General features: G+C 47.7%; 1 protein-coding gene across 1 annotated transcript; it reads right to left on the bottom strand.

The window, feature by feature from the left end:
* TNFRSF13B (TNF receptor superfamily member 13B) lies at window positions 1-26,236 on the bottom strand. The gene is made up of 4 exons (XM_021705890.1): window positions 26,216-26,236; window positions 16,796-17,036; window positions 12,564-12,812; window positions 1-233 (listed from the first exon to the last, which is right to left on the bottom strand). The coding sequence occupies exons 1-4, from the start codon at window positions 26,234-26,236 to the stop codon at window positions 1-3; spliced, it is 744 nt and encodes a 247-aa protein (XP_021561565.1).
* Between the last annotated feature and the right edge of the window lie 1,318 nt (window positions 26,237-27,554).

The raw sequence follows: 27,554 nt of genomic DNA, 5'->3' as shown, positions 1-27,554 counted from the left end.
TCACCCAAGCAGTGCGAAGGGCGAGGACCCCAGCTTCTTGCACTCACCCTGGGAGGTCTTGGCCCGGGTTCGGCAGGGCCCTGCAGGGGGCGAGCAGGAGAAGGGTTCCCACCTCCTCTTGAGGAAGCAGGCCACGGCCACTAGGAAGCAGCAGATGATGGCACACAGGCAGAACCCCAGCGTGCTGTAGACCAGTGCCAGCTGATCGGCACTCAGCTTCGGCCCCGGGGGCGCTGCAAGACAGCGGGATACCCTGAGTCAGGAGAGGCCTCCCTCCCCTGCACCCCTCTCTGAAGCACCTCCTCCTCAGGCCCGCAGCTGCCCCCTTGCTGCCTCTCCACCCATGGTCCTCCTTCTCTTCTCATCAGGCCCAAGCAATCCACATGCCCTACTCCCCCAGCCCCTGCCTGCTGTGGGCCTGTCTGGCTCGTTGAGACGCCGGGCTCCTCCCCTGGCGGTCCTGGTTGGTGTGCCCCTGGATCGCAGGGGAAACTGACCCTCTCTACCCCTTACTGGGAGCAACGTCTTCCAAGACCTCGAAGCCGGACAGCTCTCCAGCTGGTCCTTCTGTTGTTTCCACTTACCAGGAATATAGATTGGGACATACAATGAATGAACAAATGCTATCTCTACCTGCCTGAACCATGCCCTTCTTCCAAAGAGAAGCCTTCCCAAAGGAGCATATACAGTCATCCTTCTGTATTCTCAGTGGGGCTTGCTTCCAGGACCCACTGGACACTACAATCCACAGCCGCTCAAGATCCTGATATAAAATGGTGTAGTATTTGCATATAATCTCCAGACATCCTCCTGTCTACTTCAAGTCATGCCTAAGTTACTTCTAATACCCAGAACAACGTAAATGCCATGGAAATTGTTATGCTGTATTGTTTAGGGAATAATGACAGGGGGAAAAGCCTACGTGTTCAGTCCAATCACAGCCCATCCATTTTTTTCTCAAGTATTTTGATCTGTGGTAGGTTGAAGCCATGGACATGGAACCCACAGACACAGAGGCCTGACTACACTTTGAGAGGAGGAAGAGTGGCATAACTAACAAGGCTGGGACAGCAGGTGGACTTTGCCTACCAGTTTGGGGGCCAGAGGAAGATTCAGCCCAGGGCCAAAGACATCCCCCTGAAATGTCCCGTCACCCCCAGCGTTTCCTGGGACTGGGCATCCTGGTCCTGGGGTGGAAGGACAGATGAGCCACATTCAAGGAACTCTGTGTAGCATGGGCTCATGATGTGGATGCCTCATCGAGCCCCCACTGTGCACCAGGCACTTCCTGTACAGGGTTCTCCTTAGGCCTCACTTAAAACACCGAGATATGATGCATATACCATGAAATTCACCACTTGAAAGTATACCATTCAGTGGTTTTTAGCATATTCACCAGGTTGTGCAACATCACTGCTTCTTTTTTGAGTCGGAGTCTCACTCTGTTGCCCGGGCTGGAGTGCAGTGGCAGGGTCACTGCCACCACAGCCTCGACCTGCTGGGGTCAGACAGTCCTTCTGCTTCAGCCTTCCAGGTAGCTGGAACTACAGGCGCATGCCACCATGCCTGGCTAAGTTTTTGATTTACTGTAGAGATGAGATCTCGCCAAGCTGCCCAGGCTGGTTTCAAACCCGCGGGCTCAGGCAGTCCTCTGACCTTGGCCTCCCAAAGTGCTGGCATTATAGGCGTGAGCACTGCACCCGGCCCATCACTGCTATGTAATTAGAGGCCATTTCTGTTACCCAAACAGAAACCCTGCCCCATCAGCAGTCACTCCCCTTCTCCTCTCCCAGCCCCTGGCAAACTACTCATCTCTTTCCCATCGCCATGGATTTGCCTATTCAGGACATTTCATAGAACCGGAATCATATAATCTGGGGCCTTTTGTGACTGGCTTCTTTCACGTAGCTTAGTGTTTTCAAGGGCCATCCACACAGTACCATGTATCAGAACTTCATTCCTTGTATGGATAGACCATATGTTGTTGATCTGTTCCTCAGCTGACAGGCATTTAGGTTCTTTCTGCATCCTGACTACTGTGAATGCTGCTGTTATGGGTATTCACATACATGTTTTTGTGTGGATGTACGTCTCAGTTTTCTCAGGTGTATACCTAGGAGAAGAATGGCTGGGTCATGTGATAACTCTGTTTCACTTTTTGGAACTGCCAGGTTGCTTTCCACCGTGCCCTGTCATTTTGCACTCCACTTTGCAGATAATAAAATTGAGTCTTAAGACACATTGCTCCCAGTCTCAGACCTGCACCTGGGAGCAGATGTGGCCAACTCCCAGCCAGCACTCCAGGCCAGCATGCCACACAGAGACCCTGCTTCCTCACACATGCTCTTAATTCAGGAGTTTTATAAAGCGACGCAGTTGGCCAGACTCTTAACTCCAATTATAGTGTCACCCTGACATTTACAGAAGGGACATGAGAGCTCAGTGTGAGCTGATGTCACACCCCAGGTCGGTGGCTGTCCTTCATGCCCTGTGCCCAGAGCTCAGAGAGGCCATGGAGCAGGGAAGCAAAGAACCCCTCTGCCCGGGGACATGCATGCACTGCATGCTGGCCTTAATGGTTCTCAGGACCTGTGAACTTGGTGCTACACTTCGGGAGGCAGAGGCTTACTTGCTCTACTTGCCTGTGGAGTAAGATGCAGACATCATACTGGCTGGATCAGCAGGGGAGAAGCTGGCAGCCTTCACAGCACAGACGGAATGCCAGACTGCAAGACTCTTACTGAGTAGAAATGCACTGCCATGTTGAACACTCAGACCATACTCTGAGACTGTGGTTGCAAGTATTCAGTCAGAGCATGGTTGCTCGACATCACACCCTTGTGGACTCCTCTCCCTTCTAATCTGGGCTGAGCTAGTGCTTATTTTATCCAATAGAATGCCCTAGAGGTGTTGCTGTGCCAGTCCTGGCAGGCTCAGCTTTTGCTCCCTTGGGTTCCCTAAGCCACTACACGAGAAGTCTAGCAGGAGATGCCCCATGGAGAGGCCCAGTGGAGAGGGACAGGGCCTGAGACCAGCTGGAACAGAAGAGACAGCCTGGCTGTCCCAGCATCAAAGCTGAGCCCCCAGTGGCTCTATCCCCAGCACTATCTACATGAGAGACCCTCAGTGAGACCAGCAGAAAACCTGCCCAGCTGAGCCCTGCCTCCCTTCAGCACTGTGAGAGGTCAAAACATGGTCATTATTTTTCAGGTACTGAGTTTTGTGGCCTTTGGATGCCACCATGGGCAACCAGAACAGAGACTCTCTGCTTTTGAGGGCATGAAGGACTTGTACCAGCTTCTCATTCCTCTCTGCCCAAACCAATGAACTGTGGGAAATGAAAAATAGTTCCTGCCTGGAGACCTGTCCCCTGTGACATGCATTTCAAAGCCTCTGGACTAAGAAGAGAATGCAAATTAAAACTACAAAAAAGTCACTTTCTAGCTGTCATCAGGGAGTAGGAAAACAAGCACCTTGCATATCGTTGGTGAGGAGCCATTTGGAACCATCCACCACCATTTAAAATGTGCCTTCCTGGTTCCTGTTGACTTGTCAGTTTCACCTGTAGGCATATCCCCCGCCCTGCCCACATACACACAGGTATCTGTGTGACATTGTTCACTAGACTGGATTCAGCCTGGCTCCCCTTGCCTAGGGGGAGGAATGTTAAAAGCACCGTGGCATGCCCATAAGATGGAATACTATGTAGTCACTAAACAGATGAGGCAGACACGTGTGTCCTAAGAGGGAATGATCTCCAAGAGACATGAAGTGAAAACAGCCAGGTAGGCAATCTGATGCCACCCTGCTGTAAGATAGGCGAGATGATGTGTTGTGAAAAGACAGACAGAAATCCATGATATGAGCCCTGCCTCGTGGCTCACTGTCTGCGCTTACCCGAGAATAAAGGGGCCCAGTCACAAGCTTTTGTCAGAAAAAGGGATGCATTTTCTTGTCTTTGTCTGAAAACCAAGTCCAGAGCTGTCACCTAGAGGTGCAGTTCCCAGATACTACCACCATACACAGATTCCAACAGCTTAGGAGCCATGCTGCTGGGAGCAGGCCAGAATTTTTTTTTGGAGTCAGGGTTTCACGCTGTCACCCAAGCGGGAGTACAGTGGCACAATCACCACTACCACAGCCTTGACCTCCAGGACTCAGGCGATCCTTCTGCCTCAGCATCCCGAGTAGTTGGGACTGCAAGTGTGTGCCACCACACCTGGGCAATTTAAAAATCTTATTGTAGAGACGGGACCTCATTATGTTGCCTAGGCTGGTCATCTCTAAAATGGGGGATGATATTCCTCTCTCTCAGCATTGTGGTTTGGCATCAGTGAGATCATACAAGTAAATGCATATGTGGCATGAGTGGAAAGCTCCAACAAGCCACCAAGCACCCTTATGCCTAGAGCTCACTGGCCTCACTCCCAGCAAAGGAGTGTTATGGTCCGAGTAACGCTTGGCTGCTCCCCTTGATACCAGTAAATCAAAGGGGCAGGGAACTGGTAGAAAGAAGTTTATTTCTGAGTTTGAATCCAGGGAGTAGAGTCAGACTCAAGGTCTTTCTTTTTTTTTTAATTTTTATTTTTTGAGTTGGAGTCTCACTCGGTCACCCAGACTGGAGTGCAGTGGCCACTTCCGGTCACCGCAGCCTCGACCTGCTGGGCTCCAGCGATCCTTCCGCCTCAGCCTTCCAAGTAGCCGGAATTACAGGCATACGCTACCACGCCCAGTTGATTTTTTGATTTATTGTAGAGATGAGGTCTCCCTGCCCAGGCGGGTCTCGAACCCGCGGGCTCAGGCAATCCACTCACCTCAGCCTCCCAAAGGTGCGGGATTACAGGCTGAGCCACCGAGCCCGGCTTCAAGGTCTTTCAAAATGGTTCTGCTCACCCTCCAGGCTTTTACAGTTCACTTTTGTAGTCCAGAGTTGTCAGTATATATACATTAGCCATGTGACCAGCAGAGCATTGTATAAAACTTGAGTTTTAGCTGTATTTATCAATAGTGACATTTTTCTGTCCAGACTTCCTGGTGCCGGGTATCAGAGGTATCTCATAGCTTTTATCAGTAGGGCAGGCCTGGCGGAAGCGGTAATCAAGCTTGCCATAGAGTAAAGGGCCTAAGACATCATGCATTACGCAAAGGTTATACAAATCACAAAGCTTATGATTACATTGATACAAAAGTGATATAATTCACAAGGCTTACGATTACATTGATACTATGTTATTCAAACTTATAACCACTCAGAAAAAGGGAGTAAAAGATTTATATCTTTCAGTTGATGGGACATAGACTATAGGAAAGTCAATGATCCCCTGAAGCTACTCACTGGGAGTGCATAGGAGATAAAGGAAGCACACCTTTTATTAGCTCTCAGGAATATTGTTCAGGAATCTACAGGAGTGCTTGCACCCTGGCCATGCCCTTCTCTAGGGGCTGTGACAATATGGACAAACATTAGAGGGTCTCAGTAACAGCAGGAGAGTGGGTGAGGCAGGGTGGGCAGAGGGTAGCTGGTGCACCAGGGTGGCTGGTGCAGAGGGTGGCTGTGCACCCGGTGCCCAAGCCTTTCTGCTCTACTCCCTCATGGTCCCAGGGTTGCATATCACACCAGTAGGTCCCTACATTCTGGTCTCTGTCCTGCCCATGGCTCATCTCTGCTTCCTCCCTGTGTTGCCTCAGCCTCCTCCAAGTTCTGTGTGTAGAATGATGTTTGAACATTCGTGCTTGAGAAGAATTTTCTGTGTCAGCACACAGCCTCACTGTAGGTCATCGTGGACCTCCAAGGAGCATACTGGTGGGCCTTCCCTGCAGAGGACCCCCCCGTGTCCAACATGTGTCTGTGTGTGTGTGTGTGTGTGTGTGTGTGTGTGTGTGTGTGTGTGTGTGTGTAGTGTGTGTATGAGAGAGAGAGAGAGAGAGAGAGAGATGGACAGACAGAGAAAAGTCTGGGAAAAGGCAGGTAGGCAGGTGGAGATCTCACATTTGGTGTGTGGACTTTCACTAAGGCCTGTTTCCAGAGTGTCACCTCCCCTACTCCACCTGCCTCCCCCACTGGGGCTTGGGGTCCTGTGTCTTTCTGGGGCCAGCTCTCCCGAGAAGGAACCTGCTCCGTCCTGCTGATGAGAGGGGGCCGCACAGACTTCAGCCCCTGTTCCAGAACCCAGATCATGACATCAGCTTTCGAGTCTTGGCAGTTAAACAAGCAAACGAAGGCCTCCCTCGACCGCACAGTCCACCGCGGCTCCTGCCTTCCCAGCTCGTCTTCCCAGAGCCACTTCCTTCCATCACTTCTGTGCCACCTGCCCACTCTCTCCACTCTGGCTTCTACCCCACCTTAGCAGGTCCTGGGACCTCAGATTCTGCCCTACAAAACAGGGGTATCATCCTGCTCCATGGTGACAGCACATAGCACAGTCAGGACAAAAGAAAAGCATGCTTGGAACCCAAGATACACAAATAAAAAAGCAAACAATAAAACTGCAGCCAGAGCCACCTGGTATAGTTCTGGCTCCCAAAATAAATGACACTTTGAGCAGTTCCTGGAACAGTATGACCCCGAGCCCAGCGGTGTCAGCAAAGCCTTGACCCCCCCATGTGGAAACAGCCTCTCTGCTCCCGTCAGGAGTGGACACAGCTCTCTTGCAGTCACCCACCACGCTCTTTTCCTTTAAAGGTCCTTGTGCTCCTGGGCACCCCTTTTCTCGGGTGATGGTGGCACTCACACTCACCCACGTCTGACCTGACCTCCTTCCCATCAAGTCCGACCCCAGTGTCCACGAGCCCCCTGGGCATAGTCGCAATCACCCTTTATTTCTTCCAGATGGGGTCAGGTCCCCAGGTCTGGGCTTCTGGAAACATTTGGGGAGTAACGGGTCCCTCGGGGCAGTTGTGTGCAGCTACTGCACCCTTACATTTGTATCTGGCGGAATTGGGTTCACAGGAAACAGAGGACATTAAGGGACTAATAAATGACTCATCTAAGCAGGAAAAGGGCAGAGGAAGTGTCCTGGTGTGTCAGCGTTATGGACAGTGAGAGAGGGGCTCCTGGAATTGGCCCTGGCCAGAGCTGCCAAGGATGACCTTAGCCTGGGGACACTGAAAATGGCCCTTTGTGGCACCCTCCTGCCATCCTTGTGGCAGAACTGGGACATTTGTAGCGTCTTACTACTGTCCCTTCTTTGTGGTGTCAACTACTCCTTCTAGAACTTTCTGCTTTGTCTGACTTTGTGGACGTGCAGCTCTGCCAGCTCTCCTCTGACCTCCCCGACTTTCCTCCCACATCTCTGTAGGACTCTCTTCTACAGACCCTTCAAACACAGAGTCCCCCACGCAGGGCTTTCCCCTCTGTCCCTTTTTCTTCTCACACCTCCTGGGTCCCAGAGAAGCCTTTTCCATTCCCATGACTTAAATTGCCACCTTCCAGACCAACAAAACCCAAGTTCTGCAGGTGAGATGCTCCCCCAAGCTCCAGACCCACATGGGGTTCCTATCTGCCTCCAAGACTGGCATGACCCTCCCTCCTGTGGGGGGAGGGTTGGTCCCAACTCAGAGCCCTTCATCCCTCTGGAGTCCCTGCCCTGGTGGACGGCCCTGCCCTTCACCCCATGTGGTGGGTTGAATGGTGGCCTCCAAAGATATGTCCACTTGTCTTGTGCAAGTATACCTTATTTGGAAAAAAGACTCTTTGCATATGTATTAAGTTAAGGACATAGGCCGGGTGCAGTGGCTCACGCCGGAAGTCCTACCACTTTGGGGGGCCGAGACGGGAGAATTGCTTGAGCACACAAGTTCAAGACCAGCCTGGAAAACATAATGAAACCTCATCTCTACAGGAAATTTTTTTAAAAAGTCACCTAGGCATGGTGGCATCCACCTATAGTCCCAGCTACTTGGGAGACTGAGGCAGAAGGATTGCCTGAGTCCCGGAGGTTGAGGCTGCAGTGAGTGGGGATCACATCACTGCTCTCCAGCCTAGGTGAAAGAGTGAGACCCTGACTCAAAAAAACAAAAAGTTAAGGATATAGACACGTGCCCAAGGCTTTCTGCTGTCCTCCCTCGTGGTCCCGGGGCTACACATCACACCAGCAGGTCCCTGCATTCTGGTCTCTGTCCTGCCCATGGCTCATCTCTGCTTCCTCCCTGTGTCGCCTCAGCCTCCTCCAGGTTCTCTGTGTGTTGAGTGATGCTTGGATGAGGGTGGGCCCTAGATAAGGCAACACTTGTCTTTAGAAGAGAAGAGTGGAGGAAAGACACAGGAGAGAAGACCACCCAAAGACAGGGCAGAGACTGGAGAAATGTAGTCATGAGCTAAGGAGAGCAAGGCAGTCAGCCACCAAAAGCTTTTTTTTGTTTTGCTTGAGGCAGGTTCTCTCTCCATCGCCCAGGCTGGAATACAGTGGCACCATCATGGCTCACTGCAGCCTCGATCTCCTGGGCACACATGATCCTTCCACCTCAGCCTCCTGAGTAACTGGGACTACAGGCTCACACTACCATACCTGGCCAATTTTTTCAATTTGTTGTAGAGATGAGGCCTTGCTGTGTTGCCCAGGCTGTTCTCAAACTCCTGGGTTCAAGCAGTCCATCTGCCTTGGCCAAAGTGCTAGGATTACAGACAGGAGCCACCGCACCGGGCCCACCAGAAGCTTAAAGAGGCGAGGAAGGATTCTCTCTGGATGCTTTCTGAGGGAACATGGCCCTGCTGACACTGATTTCAGATTTGGGCCTCCAAAACTGTGGGAGGATCCATTGGTATTGTTTTAAGCCACTCAGTTTGTGCATGGTGTCATGGAGCCCTCGGGACCACGCTGTACTCTTCCCATCCATCACAGGCGACAGACCCTTAAGACCTGGGCAGGTCTCACACACTCGTCAAACCTCATGTCACCAAAGCCTCATGAGAGCCCTGCAAGGTGGGTGCCACATGATCATGGCAGGTGGGAACAGCAAGGCACAAGGGCAACCCTGCTGGCTATGCCACTCCCAGGTCTTGACAGGGACCCAGAGGGACCAGAGTGGGACCTAGGGGATCTGTGACTTGGGGAAACAAGAAAAACAAATGTTTATTTTCTCGAGTGGCCAACCTGAAATTTCCTCTTTCCGTTTCCATTATACGTGGGGGCCATGGCCCCTAGTTTCACAAGCAGCAACTGTGTCTCTTTCACCAACAAAATCCCAGGGATTCCTGTACTGTTGCAGGGGTTTCAGAGAGTCAGGAACACCCTCTGTCTTGGCGTTCATTTGCAACTGCGGTGGTCACACGGCTGCCACTTGCTCTTAGTACTTAACACATGTGCACAGAATCACGGAGTTTCATTCTGATGTCGTAATTTGTTCAACATTTTGACAGCTGTATCTCAACACTAGTGATTCTTTGTGACCGCCATTTTGTTTGTTTGTTTGTTTGAGTCGAGTCTCACTCTGTTACCTAGGTTGGAGTGCAGTGGCACGACCACGGCTCACTGTAGCCTTCACCTCCTGGGCTCAGGCAGTCCTTCTACCTCAGCCTCCCAAGTAACTGGGACTAGAGTTGCACATCACCATGCCTGGCTAATTTTTATTTTTTATTTTTTGGTAGAGATGAGGTCTCACTCTATTGCCCAGGCTGGTCTCGAACTCCTGGGCTCAAGGGATCCTCCCACCTTAGCCTCCCAAAGTGCTGGGATTACAGGCTTGGGCCACCATACCTGTTCCCATGTGTTTTGATGTGTTTCAGAACATTATTCCAAGAAGGGGTCATGAGCACCTGATGTGGTCGGCAGCACAGAGAGGCCAAGCAACTCCACAGCTGACCAGATGCAAGGGTCTTTCCATCCACTCCCAATCACCTGCCAGCACACTGTCCCTCTGTCCCCGTCGCAGACCCTTGTCATCTCTGGTTTCCATTATTGCCAGACACAGCCTTTCACCGGGCCCCTGCCGCCATCATCACATCTGTCCCCCCAGACACAATGCAGGGATGTCCCTAGGTCTCTGCTGAGCCCTGGTCCCATGTCTGCCCCCACCTCCAGCAGGACGTTGGCCTCTCATCTGGCATCTGTTCACTCCTGGTGCCACCTCCAGCCGCCCCTGGATGCTTGCCATTCCTGCTCAGTCCTCTGCACCCTGCACATAGGGGATGGGGCCCCTTCCCTGTCCTGCGCTCAGTACTTCTCCTACCCTTTTCTTCTGCAGTGCAGGCTCCACCTGGCCACCTGCTCCCCTCAGGGAGAGGAGATGCTCCCTCCACCGGGCACCTGACCCCAGGCAGGAAGCTCATCATGCTGGTCTGGACCTGCTGCTTGTCCTTCTGGAGTAAAGAGTCTGACTCTGTATTTTGATATTCGAGGCTTTTCGGGGGTATCGTCCCCTTCGGCCCCACATCTGGGCAAGCAGACAGGAAAGTCTGGTGGCTCCTTCCTTTGCCACTGATGGGAGGCTCCAGTTATGCAAGCCCCTTCCCACTCGTGGGAGCCCTTACCTGGTCTCCTCCCCACCACCGTGAAACCCCAGGCCAGTGCCTTCTCTGCTGTCTCAAGCCGTTTGCAGAGCAGCATGGGAGGTATATACTCTGCTCTCCCTGGAAACCTCACCGTGTGACTTTCCAGGCCCTCGTGGTGAGGGTGTGGAGCCGTTGGTCTCAATGTCAAAGCCAATTTGGGGTGGGAGGGTCCCTCCTCTTCACACTCCCCCGAGGCTGGAAGTCCTCATGCAGAGATTTAGTCTTATTCTTCAGAGATGCCCAGCCTCTAGTGCAAAGCCCCTCATAGCCCCTCCGTAGTCTGCTTCCTGCCCCCTCATAGCATCCGCATATGCTGTTCCTGATGCCTGGAGCACCTTACCTCTACCTGTCTCGTAACCTTTTTTTTTCTTTTTTGAGTTGGAGTTTCACTCTGTCACCCAGGCTGGAGTGCAGTGGCACACTCACGGCCACCCCAGCGTCAACCTGCTGGGCTCCTGCGATCCTTCTGCCTCAGTCTTCCAAGTAGCCGTAACTACAGGTGTGTGCTACCACACCGTGCTCATTTTTTATTTATTGTAGAGACGAAGCCTCGCCAAGTTGCCCGGGCTGGTCTCGAATCCACAGGCTCAGGCAATCCACTTGCCTTGGCCTCCCAAAGTGCCGGGATGACAGGCTGAGCCACCGAGCCCGGCCAAGGCTCTGTTTCTTGATCTGTAAAGTGAATAGAACTGACCCCAACAGGAGACTATTATATCAGAGATGAGGAAGGTTACAGGTTTGGAGGGAAAATTCAAACATATCACTGAATGCAGAGGAGGAGCACGGACCTCAAGACACCGGAGGGCCAAGCATGGCCACCTGTCTTTGTGGCTGGGTCATCATCCCCTCTGTATCCACGTCCTCCGACGTGAACCTGCAGGCCCTCTCATGAGAGAGGCTGCACTGGATTAAAGATGGCCACAAACTCCTCATGGCTGCCAACTGTTAACCACTCACTCCCTCCCCCAAGACGTGGCATCTGTTTTCCCTCCCTTACACTAGAGACTTTGTGACTATTTCTTTGTGAGTAATAAGATGCAGCGGTGATGTGACACAAGTTCCCAGCCTAAATGGCAAGAGGCCCTGTGGGCGCCTGTTATACTCCATCATGAGAAGGACATCATCATGAGAAGGACATATCTGGCCAGCCTACTGGCCCCAGAAGGATGAGTGACAAGGGACAGAGCCACCCCCGTGAGCCAGCCTGACACAGCCGACCCCAGCCAAACCCCTGCCCCACAAGGAATCAGTCATGAACCACCGAGTTTGGGGATAGTTTGTTACACAGCAACAGCTTACTGACAAGAGAGCAGACGATAATAAGAGATGACAGGCTAGTCAAGTAGAACTTGGGTTTGGCAGGCATACAAGTTCAGCCCTTCGGCTCCTTGGCTCCTTGGCCTCACAAAAATGACGTTACACCAAAAGAAAGAAACCCATTGGCCCTCCACAGACGGGCCAAGAGCAGTGCAGATGTCATCTCAAATGTTTAAGCATCCACATGACAGCCCCCTCCTGTCCTTTCTGACACCTTAGGGCAGGGTAGGTGAGCCAGGAGCTGCTTGCTGGGAGAGTTAATCAGATCCTTTCTGGAGCCTGGCACTTAGTAATGCCCAATTCAGCGGGACCCTTCTTAGCATGTCCAAAGTGACATCTCCAGCCATATATGTTTTTATTAATACCCATTCCTTCTCACTCTTAGGAAGCCTCCCTGCCTCTAAATGGAATCTGAGACTTTGGTGGAAGACAGATGATGGCCTCCTGATACAAGTGATCACACAGGTGGGTTACTTGTTGCCTTAAGCTTCGAGAACTCACTTGGCCTCAGTGACCTCCATCACAAGACTCTCTCTCACCTGTCAGGACCTTTCTCTTACTTTCTTCTTGTTCACAGACATCCAAAAATTTTGCCTAAACTGTTTTACTATCCCGATGACCCCTCCCCCTGACTTCTGGCCATCGCCTGGACTCTGGGCTTCCCACACCGCAGACTCTCCTTATGGAGGCCTGGTGCCTGGCCCTTACCCGTTCTGACCCTGCGTGACACCATGCAGGCCCACCTTGGGTGGCTTACCTGGACCTGCCTCCGAGCCTCTGTGCTCCGATCCCTGGTACCTTTCCACGTTGTCTGACCTGGTTTCGGTCTCCTCACTCCTCTGCCTCTTGAGCTCTGGTGGGAGGTTCACTCGGCTCTTGAATTTGTTCTCACAGAAGTACGTGCATTGCATGGGGTGCTGACCACAGACAGAGGCACAGCTGACACATTTCCTCAGGAGATGATCGTAGTACTTGCCTTGTTCCTTACGGCAGCTTGTCAGGGACTCTGGGAGACAGAAGCAAGTGGTATGACTGGGTGACAGAGACTTGCAGGAGCTTTGAGACTGACCTCGAAGGACATCAAAGTAAAGGAAAAAAAAATCGCAGTCCGATTTCCAAAAAAGTAATTTCAGAGTAATCCAAACCCTTTTACAATATACAAATTGAAGGCTATGCATTGTCACCTAAGTACTATTGTAGCTGCCTTGCATACATTTTATATGTCGTATTTTTCCTATATCTAGTTCAAAATGTTTTTACTTCTTGTTATTTTTGCTTTAATGTATAGATTCTTTGAAAGTGCATTTTTTAGTTTCCAGACAGGATTTTCTAGTTGTTGTTTTTTTTTTTTTTGAGTCGGAGTCTCACTCTGTCACCCAGACTGGAGTGCACTGGTTGCTCCCAGCCACCACAGCCTCGACCTGCTGGGCTCCGGTGACCCTTCCGCCTCAGCCTTCCAAGTAGCTGGAACTACAGGCGCGCGCTACCATGCCCGGCTAATTTTTGATTTATTGTAGAGATAAGGTCTCGCCAAGTTGCCCAGGCGGGTCTCGAACCCACGGGCTCAGGCAATCCAACTCACCTCAGCCTCCCAAGGCGCAGGATTACAGGCTGAGCCACCAAGCCCGGCTTCTAGTTATTTTTAAAAACTGATATCTGGATTACACGGTCACATGAGATTTTTATTTGCATTTTTCAAGTCTCATCAAGCAGAAACATATTTCAAATTAGCATAAGGAATGGAGGGGAAAACAAGAATCCTTTTTGGCAAATTAAGGAAGGGGACTGGAAGGAAGGTGGGAAAGTCCACATTAATATTGTTTTTTCTTTCTTAATAATAAATGAGAATTATAGTAGTTTAAACAGGTATCAGTACCAAGGAACAGAAACCAAGGGAACTAAAGCCTAATTACATCTGTCTTAATAGAGTGGACCTAACTTGAAATGCATTTGAAAAAAAAATATTTGGGACAGTCTTATGGAAACCTCAGAATATTTGTACATGAAAGTCTTCATGTGAAAGTTTTATGTGAAAGGGACAAGTTTTCTTTGTCCTTAAAATAAGCTCCTAATTGGGCAACCCTCTCCGGTCCCATCCCACTGTGGGAGCTTTTCTGTCCTCTCAATAAATCCTGCTTCTTTCTCAAAAGAAAACAAAAACTCCTAATTGTATGAAAATGTGACTAACAGAGATTTTAAGCACACATTTCAGAGGCAGTACTGGATAGTGGTTAAAAAACAAGCCAGGCTCGGTGGCTCAGCCTGTAATCCCGTGCCTTTGGGAGGCTGAGGTGAGTGGATTGCCTGAGCCCGCGGGTTCGAGACCCGCCTGGGCAATTTGGTGAGACCTCATCTCTACAATAAATCAAAAATTAGCTGGACGTGGTAGCGCGCACCTGTAGTTCCAGCTACTTGGAAGGCTGAGGCAGGAGGATCGCCGGAGCCCAGCAGGTCGAGGCTGCGGTGGCCGGGAGCAGCCACTGCATTCCAGTCTGGGCAATAGAGTGAGACTCCAACTCAAATTAAAAAAAAGAAAACAGACTTTGGCCAGGCACCATGGCTCAGCCTATAATCCCAGCACTTTGGGAAGTCGAGGCGAGAGGATTGCCTGAGCCTGGGAATTCGAGACCAGCCTGGGCAACTTGGTGAGACCTCATCTCTACCATAAATTACAAAAACTAGCCGGATGTGGTGGCGTGTATCTGTAGTTCCAGCTACTTGGAAGGCTGATGCAGAAGGTTTGCCTGAACGTAGCAGGTTGAGACTGTGGTGGCCATGAGTGTGCTACTGCACTCCAGCCTGGGCGACAAGAGTGAGATGCCAAAAAAAAAAGGAAAAGACAAGAAAACAGACTTTAAAGCCAAAGGAACTTGGGGCCATCCCCAGCTCTACGACTTGCAGGCACTATGGTCTTAATCACTCCGTGCCATTACCAAGTGAGGAATAATAACAATACTGCCTTCTTGGGGTTGTTGGGCACAGTTGAAGACCCCAGCACATTGCCTGGCACATAGTAAATGCTCAGTTAATGGAAGATTTGAGTCAAAGATTCATTTGAGCCTCTTTACGATGTAATCTCACACCCATCGTCCTGTCCTTGACAAAGTAAAGGAAGTGAAGGATAGATTAAAAAGATCATAGAATCGGGAATTCAGGGAGAACTCCATGACCTCCCTTGCCCTGGCCCTGTCTCATCCTAGGACTCCATTGAACCTCACAGGGACTGACACCAACACTCACGATACGGAGCCAGCCCAACAGCGATGTTCTTCGGGCTTTCCGTGACCTCCTCCCCTCCATAGTAGTCCTAGCATGGCTGGCTCAGGTGGCGTCTGGGCATCCCAGGCCACTGGTCCTCACGCCCCACCTCGTAACGCCCCCACCTGGGAATGCGATAGTCCCTATTGTGTTTTCCTACTTCCACACGCACCAGCTCTCTTCCAGGTGCTCCCCCGCCATCTGAATCTCCCATTCTGTGAACTCAATTTACCTCCGGTAGCACTCCTCCTAGAATACTTCCCTTCTCCACCACCCGTCAGCTAGGATGGTTAATCCCCACTTGGGCTTTTTATGGTACTTCCTTTTCCACCTTGAAATGCAGGTATTTCTCCCATTAGATGATACTCTCCTTGAAGGGTCTTGCCAGATTCCTATTGTTTGGGGCTACAGGGTTCCATGTATATATTTGCAGGATGAAACAATGGATGTTCTAATTCATTAATGGTGGTGGTTCAGAACCATGATTTGGGAGACAGAAAGTTGGGTTCAAATCCAGATGTTTCCATTTGTGATCTTGGATAAGTCACTCAGCCTCGCTGAGTTCCATGCAACAAGTTTTTATAAAGCATTTACTCTGCGCCAGGCACTGTGTTAGGCTCAAGTCAGGCATGGTTTCTGCCCCCACAGGCAGCTCACAATCTAGTGGTTGAGTTGGTCATGAAACAAATACACACGAAAGGACAAAATAGCAAATTGTGATAAGTTCTATCAAAGAAAAGAACAAGTTACAAAAAAGATCGGTTAGCAACAGATATTTTTCAAGTCAGTCAGGACAAACGGAATATGGGCTGAGTATTAATTATGTTTAGGAATTATTGCTGGGGCCGATAAGAGGTTGAGGCTATGTTTTTTAAGAATACTGTGATCTAGTATCTACAGGTTAAATGATGTGAGGTCTTAGATTTGCTTTAATATACACAAGCAAAAAAAAAAAAATTGGTTGGGGGCTCATGCCTCTAATCCCAGCACTTTGGGAGGCCGAGGTGGGAGGATCACTTGTGGCTATAGGAGTTCAAGACCAGCCTAGGCAACAAAGCAAGACCAAGACCTGTCTCTATTTAAAAAAAAAAAAAAAAAGGAAAAGTTAGCTGAGTGTGGTGGTGCACTTGTGTGGTTCTAGCTACTCAGGAGACTGAGGCAGGAGATCCCTAGAGCCCAGGAGATTGAGGCTGTAGTGAGCCGTGATTTTGCCACTGAGCCATGATTGTACCACTGCATTCCAGCCTGGGCAACAGAGTGAAACCTTGCCTCAAAAAAGAATTGGTTGGGAAATTAAAAGACAGACGATAGGCTCGCAGGACTTTATTGTGCTTTCCTAGGTATGTGTTTGATCATTTAAATGCTAAAAAGTTTCAAACGAAAGTAACAATAGTGACAAAAGGATGGCCTAATTTCTACTGGGTAGTCAGAGAAGACCTCTGACATTTGGGCGGAGGCCTGAAGTTTGGATAGGAGGTTGCAGAGAGAAGATGAAGGGAGGAACTGCATTCCAGGCAGGGGGAGCAGCATGTGCAAAGGACCCGAGGAAGGAAAGAACAAGGTGCATTCAAGATGCTGAAAAGAGACAGGAAGACGGAGGAGTGAAGAGGTGCCACACTGTCTGTCTCCTCCCGCTACCCCCTCCTCAGCCACTCGACTGCAGTGGGGCCAAAGGGAGCTCTGGGAAGAAGCGAGGGGGATAATCCAGCTGGCTCAGGCCCCGGAACTCACTGCAGAAGGTCACACAGGTGCGCTGGCTCCGAAGGCTGCAGGTGGGTTTGCAGGAGATGCAGGCGCCCCGCAGGGAATCCCAGTACTCTTCTTCAGGGCAGGCTCCCATAGCTGCCCTGGTCCACAGGCCCTGTGGGGCTGAGAGACAGGAGCGTGAGGGCAGCCCGTGAGCTGACCGGAGCCCAGGGGCCTGAGTGGAGCCCAGGGGCCTCTCCGGCTTTCGTTCCCACAGACACCCTCTCTGTCTCCGCGAGCAGAGGGCAGCCAGACAAAGCCAGCTTCCAACCCCAGCTGCACTCGCTGGGTGGCCTGGAGGAGCAACCACCTCACCTCTTTGAGTCTCACTTTCCCATCTGTGAAACAGTTGTTCTGAGGACCCTCCCCGCCCCACACACATATCAGCAGCGCTCTGCTCTGTGCTCCTTAATGTACCATGCCTCTTCCTACCACAGGATCGTTGCACAGGCAGCTCCCTTTGAATGAGAAAGCTCTTCTTCCCCCACCCCGTGCCCATTCCCAGCAGGTTATTTTCTTCTCATCCTTGAGATCTCTGTTTAAACTTCATTTCCTCAGGGAAGACATTCTGACTCTCCCCCCAGCCCCTCTTCCACGCACACCTAACGCCCTGACACCGTGGTCTAAGAGTGTGGCTGTTTGGTTCTGTCTCTTAGGCTGGCTAACTGTGAGTGTCACATGGCAGGGGCTGTACCTGACCGTTTGTTCATTGCTGGGTCTTCAGAACCCAGATAGTGCTTAGGACATAGTAGTTGCTCATAATACATGCATCTTAAAAAAGCAGACCTAGGGGCCGGGCTCGGTGGCTCAGCCTGTAATCCCAGCACTTTGGGAGGCCAAAGTGAGTGGATTGTCTGAGCCCACGGGTTCGAGATCTGCCCGGGCAACTTGGTGAAACCTCGTCTCTACAATAAAGATAAAAAATTAGCTGGACCCGGGCTTGGTGGCTGAGCCTGTAATCCTAGCACTTTGGGAGGCCGAGGCACGTGAATCACCTGAGCCTGCAGGTTCGAGACCAGTCCGGGCAACTTGGGAAGACCTCGTCTTTACAATAAATAAAAATTAGCCAGGTGTAGCAGTGCGCACCTGTAGTTCTGCTACTTGGAAGGCTGAGGCAGAAGGATCACCAGAGACCAGCAGGTCGACACTGGGGTGGCCGTGAGTGTGCCACTGCATTCCAGGCTGGGTGACAGAGTGAGACTCCAACTCAAACCAAAAAAAAAGCAGACCTAGGTAGTGCCTAGCATGCAGCAAGGACTCAATAAATGTCAATTTCCTTCCCTTTTTCTTTTTTCTGAGGCATGAAACACACGATGGCGTGTGTAACACACACAGATCTTAAGTGTGGGGAAGGGCACATCTGCATGTGCCTGTGTCGTTGCAATCTACATTGAGATGTAGAACATTTTCTGTACCCCAAAGGCTCTTTGGGTCCCCTCCCTTCCGATACCCACTCCCAGAGGTGACTCCTCTTCTGACTTGTTACCACTATAGGTGAATATTGCCCAACTTGAACTTCTGTGTCTGGTTTTATTTGCTCCACACAATCCTCAAGAGCCATCCATGCTGATGCTCCCTGCACAGACTGCTTGTGTGTTATTGTGAGTGTCCCATTATACAGATGCATCAACTCCTCTATCATTTTGAGGATTTTGAGGGTTTTATGACATGTGCTTCCCTCAGCAGCTTCTCCTTGGCAACATTTGGGAAGGCATTTGTGTATCTTTTCATGAATGCAAGCTAAGAAGAGACCAGCGGCTCTTGCAGGAGATGCAGGTGCCCCGCAGGGAATCCCAGTACTGGGCAGCTTCAATACAGGAGCTTATCCTACTCCCTCCTGACATTTTGCTAAACTGACAGCAAAGTATAGTTCTCCTCAAATAGAGAGGGAATGGCATGAGTTTCCACAGAAGAAAACAGAGATCAGCAGCAGTTTGGGAGAGGCAAGGATTGCAGTGCCTGATTGCTGATTAAGATCTGTCCACTGGCCAGGCGCGGTGGTTCACGCCTATAATCCCAGCACTTTGGGAGGCCAAGGTGAGAGGATTGCCTGATCTCATGGGTTCGAGACCAGTCTGGGCAACTTGGCGAGACCTCATCTCTATAATAAATAAAAAAAAGATTAACCGGGCATGGTGGTGTGTGCCTGTACTTCCAGTTACTTGGAAGGCTGAGGCAGAAGGATCACCTAAGTCCAGAAGGTAAGGCTGCAGTGGCCATGAGCATGCCACTACACTCCAGCCTGGGTGACAGAGTGAGACTCCAACTCAAAAAAAAAAAAAAATCTGCCCACTTGGGCCAGATGCAGTGGCTCACACCTGTAATCCCAGCATTATGGGAGGCCAAGGTGGGAGGATTGCTTGAGCCCAGGAGTTCAAGACTATTCTGGGCAACATAGCAAGACCTCACCTCTACCAAAAAAAAAATCCAAAAATTAGCCAGGTGTGGTGGCAATACCTGTGGTCCCAGCTACTGGGGAGACTGAGGCAGAAAGATTACCTGAGTCCAGGAAATCAAGGCTTTGGTGAGCTACGATCATGCCACTGCTTGGGAGATGGAGTAAGACCCCCAAATGAAATAATAATAATAATAATAATCTCTCTTTGATTCCCACAGGGGAAAATAAAGCTGTTTTGAACCACAGAACATTAGAAAGTCTCTGGAATCAGGTTGGAACTCCAAACTTTACCTGCATGTATATTACTTATGTACCTAATCCTGACTTGTACCCACATCTCTATGATAAAATAAAGTAAAAAGAAAGAAAGTCTGGCATCAGAGTCACCAAGCATCCCTGACAGTAGTACCATGGAGAGAAGGTATGATGCTATGAAAAAGGATTAGTTGGAAATTTATATAGCAAGAGCTTGAAACCGACCAGATTCCCATTCCCTGGCAGGTGCAGTCCCTAACCCACCTGTGCATAATATTGGGGGGGGTCTCCTCAGGCACAGCTGAGGGTCACAACAAGGTCCTGCCGGGCAATAGGGGGATTGAGGGAGAATCTCCCTCCTGGATAGACTTTTCCCACTCATCCAGCCTCTACCTAAGGGGTGCTCGGTTTAAGATATGCCTCTCTCCCCACCCTGCAGATGGCCAGAAATCAGAAGATGGTTCTGGGAAAACGGATCCAAAGGAGAAGACCTAGCGGCACTAACAATGGGAGATTCTCTCTAGAAAATGACCTTGGCAGAGACGGTACCCAATCAAAGCTTCTGCAGCAACAACCCCATCTGCTTACCCAGAACTTCCAATCAGCTGTCAGTGGCTCGATCTGAGCTGTGAACCAACAGTCAAGCATCACCTGATATTGGAGTATGGCCTAAGATGAAAGAGACTTCAAACCAAGCAGAGGATAAGCCCCCAAAGCCAACAGAGACAATGCAAGAAACAAAAGATAAAAAGTTTTTTTTGTTTTTTGTTTTTTTGAGAAAGCAGGATTTATTGAGAGGACAGAAGAGCTCCCACAGTGGGAGGGGACCCAAAGGGGTTGCCCTAGAAGAAAATTTTAAACCAACAGCAGCAAAAACTAATATCCTCAAAAATAGAAGATTTTATAGCCATGGAACATAGCTATGTACTATTTGTAAAGAACACTCACAGAACAGATCAAAATTATTAGAAATTAAAAATATAATAGCCAGAATAAAAACATTGATAGGAGGGTTGAAAGACATAATTCAAAAAACTTCCCAAAAAACAGGAGACAAAAGATACAAAATTATGGAGTCATTTCAAGAGGTCCAGAGGTCTATTAATGATTTGAAGGACATTGGCTTCCAGATTTAAAGAGTGGATCAAGTGTCCCATGCAACAAATTCTCACAAACTAGGATACATCATTATGAAATATAGGAGCACAGAGGTTAAGAGCAGGCTCTAAAACCTTCTTGAGAATAAGCAGATTACTGATAAAACTTTGTCAATTAGTAAATTGGGGACATCTAAAAGCCATATTGGGACTTGAGGAGAGTGACATCGGGGAAGACAGTGGAGTAGAAAGCTCTGGGAATCTACGCCTCTAATCCCAGCTGAGGGGAGAAGATTGCCTGAGCCCAGCCTGGGCAACTTGGCAAGACCTTGTGTCTACAATAAATCAAAAAATTAACTGGGCATGGTGACATGCCTCTGTAGTTCCAGCCACTTGGAAGGCTGACACAGAAGGATTGCCTGAGCCCAGAAGGTTGAGGCTGCAGTGGCCATGAGTGTGCCACTTGACTCCAGCCTGGGTGACAGAGTGAGATTCTGACTCAAAAAAAAAAAAAGCCCTGGGAATCTGCCCCTCACGTTGAATAACTATCGAGCTAGCAGCAACCATCTGAAGTAACTATTTCAGAACTCTGGAGTCATCCATGGGAGATGTAATGGTAAATGTAGGTGACTTTCATCCTACCACATGATACTGGCTATTCTGTAGCTCCCAGACCCACACACACAGCTGGGCGGACAGCTGCTCAAGTTCCCCATGCCGCTTGCTAGAGCTAGGGTGGGCAAGGAGAGCTTTGCTCTCCAAATATTGGGGTTGTGGGCTCTGATTGCTGGCTGCTGCATTTGATCACTGATGGGCCAGCACAGAGGCTGGCAGCTTTGTTTGAACCCCATGGTTGATATGGCTTTCAAGGGATTTAAAGAGACAGTAGTCACCTCTCTTTTTGTGGGTTGGGCTTTTAAGGAAATCTCTGTCAGGTCACTGGTTGACTGCAGAGCTAAAAGAACAGAAACTTCAGTGACCACAGACAACAAGGAATGTATATTGTGCAAAAAGAAAAACAAAAGTCTGGAAAAAAATTAAAGTTTAAAAATAAAAGTTTAGAAAAGTCACAAACAGATGGCTCTAGCCTTTAACAAGGTAGACTCAGCAATCCCTGAGGAATAGTAAAATTAGATTTCCAGAGTTGCCACAATATTATACTTAAAATGTCCAGTTATCCAAAAACATTTACAAGACACACAAAGAAGGAGGAGCTTTGGCACATTCACAGGAAATGAAGAGTGTGACAGAAACCATTTCCAAGGAAAACTACTCTGAAATTAAGTCAAAGACGTTAAACCAAGATTTGTCTTAAATGTGCTCAGTGGGTTTAAGGAAATCACAGACAAAGAACTAAGGAAAATAAGGAAAATGGTGTATGAACAAAATGAGAATACGAATAAAGATATAGAAGTTGTAAAAAAAAGGAGCCAAAACTTGGAAGCAACCAAAATGTTCCTCAGTGGGTGAACCTATAAATAAACAATGGTACAGCCAAACAGTGGAATATTATTCAATGCTTTAAAAAGAGCTATCAAACTATGAAAAGACATAGAATAACCTTAAATGCATATTACTAAGTAAGAGAAACGAAGGTAAAAATTCTATTCTATTATTCCAAATCCATGACTTTCTGGAAAAGTCAAAACTATGAAGACAGTAAAAAGATCAGTGATTGCCGGAGTTTTGGAAAACGGAGGAATGAATAGGTGGAACACAGAGGATTTTTAGGGCAGTATGCATTTCAGTATACATTTGTCCAAACCTGCAGAATGTATACCACCAAAAGAAAACCCTAGTATAAACCATGGGCTTCGGATAAGAATGAAGTGTAAATGTAGGCTCATTGACTATAACAAACATACTATTCTGGTGAGGGATATTGATAGTGGAAGAGTCTGTGAGATTGGGATATATAGGAAGAGGAGATTGGGATACATAGGAACTTTCTGTTCTTTCCACTCAGTTTTGCTGTGAGCCTAAAACTGCTCTAAAAATTTGTCTATTTTAGCCGGGCTCGGTGACTCAGCCTGTAATCCCAGCACTTTGGGAGGCTGAGGCTAGTGAATTGCCTGAGCCTGAGGGTTCGAGACCCGCCTGGGCAACTTGGTGAGACCTCATCTCTACAATAAAATCAAAAATTAGCTGCGCGTGGTAGTGCGCGCCTGTAGTTGCAGCTACTTAGAAGGCTGAGGCAGAAGGATCGCCGGAGCCCAGCAGGTTGAGGCTGCAGTGGCCGGGAGAGCGGCCACTGCACTCCAGTCTGGGTGACAGAATGAGACTCCAACTCAAAAAAAAAAAAAACATTGTCTATTTTTAGGCCAGGCATCGTGGCTCACACCTGTAATCCCAGCATGTTGGGAGGCCAAGGCAAGAGAATTAACTGATCCCAGTAGCTCGAGACCAGCCTGGGCAACTTGGCAAGACCTCATCTCTACAATAAATCAAAAAGTTAGCCAGGCATTGTGGTATGCACCTGTAGTTCCAGCTAGTTGAGAGGTTGAGGAGGGAGGATTGCCTGAGTCCAGCAGGTTGAGGCTGTGGTGGTCGTGAACATGTCACTGCACTCCAGCATGGGTAACAGAGTAAGACTCTGACTCAAAAATAAAAAAAGGTATATCTTTTTTTTTTTAAAGAAAGGAACCAAACAGAAATTCTGGAACTGAAAAAAAAAGCACAATAACTGAAACTGAAAACTCACTGAAGGGTTTATCAGTAATTTTGGGCAGGCAGAAGAAAGAATCAGTGAACTTAAAGATACAGATGATTAACATAATTATCTCTGGAGCAAAAATGTTAAAAGATTGAGGGAAATTGAACAGAGCCAAATGTACTAATATATGCTTAGGAATTTCAGAAGGAAAAGGGAGAAAAGAGGAGAAAATATATTTGGAGAAATAATGCCCAAAACTTCCCAAATCTGAGGAAATGTGTGAATATACATGTTCAAGAAGCTCAACAAATTACAAGAGGAAAAATTCAAAGAAACCAATACCAAGATATATTGCAACAAAGTTGTAGAAACCCAAGGACAAAGAGAGAACTATGAAAGCAGTAAGAGAGAAGCAACTTGTCATGTACAAGGAATCTTTAATAAGGTTAACAGCTGATTTTTCCTTAGAAACCATGGAGGCTGGAAGGCAGTAGATTGATAATTAAAGTCCTAAAAGAAAAAAGAACTGTCAACCAGGAATTGTTTATACTGCAAAAACGTATTTTAATAATGGAGAATAAATTAAGACATTTCCAGATAAATAAAATCTGAGGGAATGCATTACCAGTAGATTTGCCCTACAAGAAATGCTAACGGGGGTCTTTCATGCTGAAATGAAAGTACACTAGACAGCACTTTGAAGCCATAAGAGAAAATAAAGACACAAAAGTAAATATATAACTAGTAAGGAGATTGAATCAGTAATCAGACACCCCTCAATAAAAAACCTGGGACCAGATGGCTTCACTGGTAAATTCTACCAAACATTTAAAGAAGAATTAACATTAATCTCACTCAAATTCTTCCCAAAAATCAAAGAGGAGGGAGCCCTTCCTAGCTCATTCTGTGAAGCCAGCATTACACTGCTACGAACGTTCAATGAAGACATCACAAGAAAAGAAAAATTATAGACCAACTTGCCTTATGAATACAGATACAGAAATTCTAAAAAAATTTAGCAAATTGAATCCAACAACATATTAAAAGGATGATTCTGCATAACCAAGTGGGATTTATTCCTGGAGTATAACGATGGTTCAATATACAAAAGTCAATCAATATAATGCATCGCATTAAAAGAATGAAGGCTAAAACTACATGATCATCTCAATTGATTAAAAAAAAAAGCATTCAACAAAGTTCAACACTTTTTCATGATACACTGGGAATAACAAGTAATTTCCTCAGCACGACAAAGGCCATATTTAAAAATCCCAAGCTGGCAGGCTCAGTGGCTCAGCCTGTAATCCCAGCACTTTGGGAGGCCGAGGTGAGCGAATTGCCTGAGCCCGCAGGCAACCTGGTCAACTTGGCGAGACCTCATCTCTACATTAAATTAGAAAGTAGCCAGGAGTAGCGTCTGTAGTTCTGGCTACTTGGAAGGCTGAGGTGGAAGGATCACTGGAGACCAGCAGGTCAACACTGGGGTGGCCGTTAGTGCGCATGCCACTGCACTCCAGCCTGGGTGAAGGAGCGAGACTCCGACTCAAAAACAAACAGCAAGAAAAACCCACAGCTAATAACATGGTATGGCTCAATGGTGAAAGATGGAAAGATCAGGAACAAGACTTTCACCATTTCTAGTCAGCATAGCAATGGAATTACTAGCCAGAGCACTTAGGCAAGAAAAAGAAATAAAGGTATCCAAACTGAAAAGGAGAATATAAGATTATCTCTGCTCACAGAAAACATAATCTTGTATTTTAAAAAAAACCCTAAAATTCCATTCAGTGGCAAAAAGGACAGTCTTTTCTGCAAATGGTGCTGGGAAAATTGGATATCCACATGCAAAAGAATGAAGCTGAACCTTTACCTAACACCATATATAAAAATTAATTCTAAATAGATCAAAGACTTAGAGCTAAAACTATAAAACTTTTAGAAGTAAACATAGGGGAAAATCTTCATGCATTGAATTTGGCAATGACATTTTGTATATGTCACCAAAGGCATAGGTGACAACAATAAAGCATAGATAAATTGGGCTTCATTAAAATTAAAAACTTGTCAGGCATGGCGGCTCATGCCTGTAGTCTCAGGACTTTGGAAGGTTGAAGTGAGAAGATTGCTTCAGCCCAGGAGTTTGAAACCAGCCTAGACAACATAATGAGACCTCGTATCCACAAAAAATAAATAAAAAAGTAAGCCAAGCATGGTGGCACATGCCTATAGTCACAATTACTAGTGAGCTTAGGTGGAACAATCGCCTGAACCCAGGAGGTTAAGACTGTGGTGAGCCACGATGATGCCACTGCACTCCAATACTGGGCAACAGAGTGAGACCCCCCCAACCAAAAAAAAGAAAAAAAAACAAAACAGAAACTTTTGTGCATCAAAAGATGCTATCAAGAGAGTGAAAAGACAACTCAGAATGAAAGCAAATATTTCTAAATCTCATCTCTGATAAGAGATTGATAGAATATATAAAGAGCTTCTAAAAACTCAACAATAACAAAATAAACAACTCAATCCAAACTGGGCAAAAGACTTGAATCAACATTTCTCCAAATAAGCTATACACGTAGTCAATAAACACATGAAAAGATGCTCAACATCATTAGTCATTGGTAAAATGCAAGTTAGAAACCACAATGAGATATCATTTCACACCCATTAGGATGACTATTATTTTTTAAAAAGGAAAATAGCAAGTGTTGGAGATGTGGAGAAACTGGAACCTTCATGCATTGCTTGTGGGTGCAGCTGCCATGGAAAAGTCCGGCAGTTTCTTAAAACACAAAACTACCATATGACCCAGTGATTGAACTCCTAGGAATATGTCCAAAAGAACTGAAAGCAAGGATTCATATAGATGCTTGTGAACCAGCATTCAGAGCGGCATAATTCCTAGTAGCCAAAGGTAAAAACAACCTAATTACTCATCAAAATATGAATGGAGAAGCAAAATGTTTAATGTATACCGTGGAATATTATTCCATTACCAAAATGAAGTACTTATACATGCTACGACATGGTTGAACTTTGAAGATGTTATGCCAAGTGAATAAGCCAGTTACATAGGGAAAAATATTGTGTGATTCCAATTATATGAGCTAACTAGAACAGGCAAATTCATGGTTAGGAAGTAGAATCCAGGTTACCAAGAATGGAAGCGAGGGAGTGGGAAATGGAGAGTTTGTGATTAATGGGCACAGAATTTCTGTTTAAGGTGATGAAAAGTGTTGGGTATAGATGGTGGTGATTGTGCATGTACTCAATGCCACTGAATTGTACACTAAAAAATGATTAAAACAGTAAAATTTATAATAGAAAATTACTTGCCATCTAGAACACTATATTACCAATCAAGTACAGAGTAGAATAAAGACATCATGAGACATGCAAGATCTAGGTGAGCTGCTGGAAGACGTGCTCCATCACATCTAGGGAGTAGACAAAAAAAAAAGGGTGAAGAAAACAGGACTCCTGCCAGAAGAGAGGTGAAGATGAAAAAATCTCAGCACGATGGTGAGGGTGGCCTGGATAGCAGCTGTTTGGAGACCTAAGAGGGTTCCTATCTCAATTAAGACAGGAGACGAGTGGGAGGCTTACTGTAAGTGAAAACACAGCAATGATCAGAGAGTAAGTGTGACCAAGGGATAAGCTGGATTTGTCCCAAAGCTGGGGGTAAATTCCATGTAGAGAAAACAAAGACGTTCTCAAATCCAGGGAAACTAAAGAAGTAAATAAGAAAAGAAAGGTCAGCTGTGGATAATGTTCACATTGTCATAATTTTGGGAACAATCTGGATCAATGAATAACACAGAGACTTTGAGTTCTTTCTTCTACAGAATAGTTTACTCACTGTAAGAGGCGACAGTCCTTAGACCACTGTTTTTTGTTTGTTTTTTTTTTGAGTTGGAGTCTCACTCTGTTGCCCAGACTGGAGGGCAGTGGCCGCTCCCGGCCACCGCAACCTCGACCTGCTGGGTTCCGGGCGATGCTTCCGCCTCAGCCTTCCGAGTAGCCGGAATTACAGGCATGCACTATCACGCCCGGCTGATTTTTTGATTTATTGTAGAGATGAGGTCTCGCTGCCCAGGTGGGTCTCGAACCCGCGGGCGCAGGCAATCCACTCACCTCAGCCTCCCAAAGGCGCGGGATGACAGGCTGAGCCACCGAGCCCGGCTTTAGACCACTGTTAATGAACCAAGGCAAGAACAGGATTTATACAAGAGAGAAAAGAACAAATCTGCAGAAAAGTTTACATTTTGGGGACAACCTGATTAACTGGCAGCCGGCAAAGAAGGCAGTTCATCCATAGCACCCAGTAGGCGAGGA

Source organism: Carlito syrichta, unplaced genomic scaffold (assembly GCF_000164805.1).
Source record: "Carlito syrichta isolate Samal-C Ts95f unplaced genomic scaffold, Tarsius_syrichta-2.0.1 Scaffold314799, whole genome shotgun sequence".
NCBI lineage: Eukaryota > Metazoa > Chordata > Mammalia > Primates > Tarsiidae > Carlito > Carlito syrichta.
Note: the sequence above shows the minus strand (reverse complement) of the source record. Positions and strands in the feature narration are given on the sequence as shown.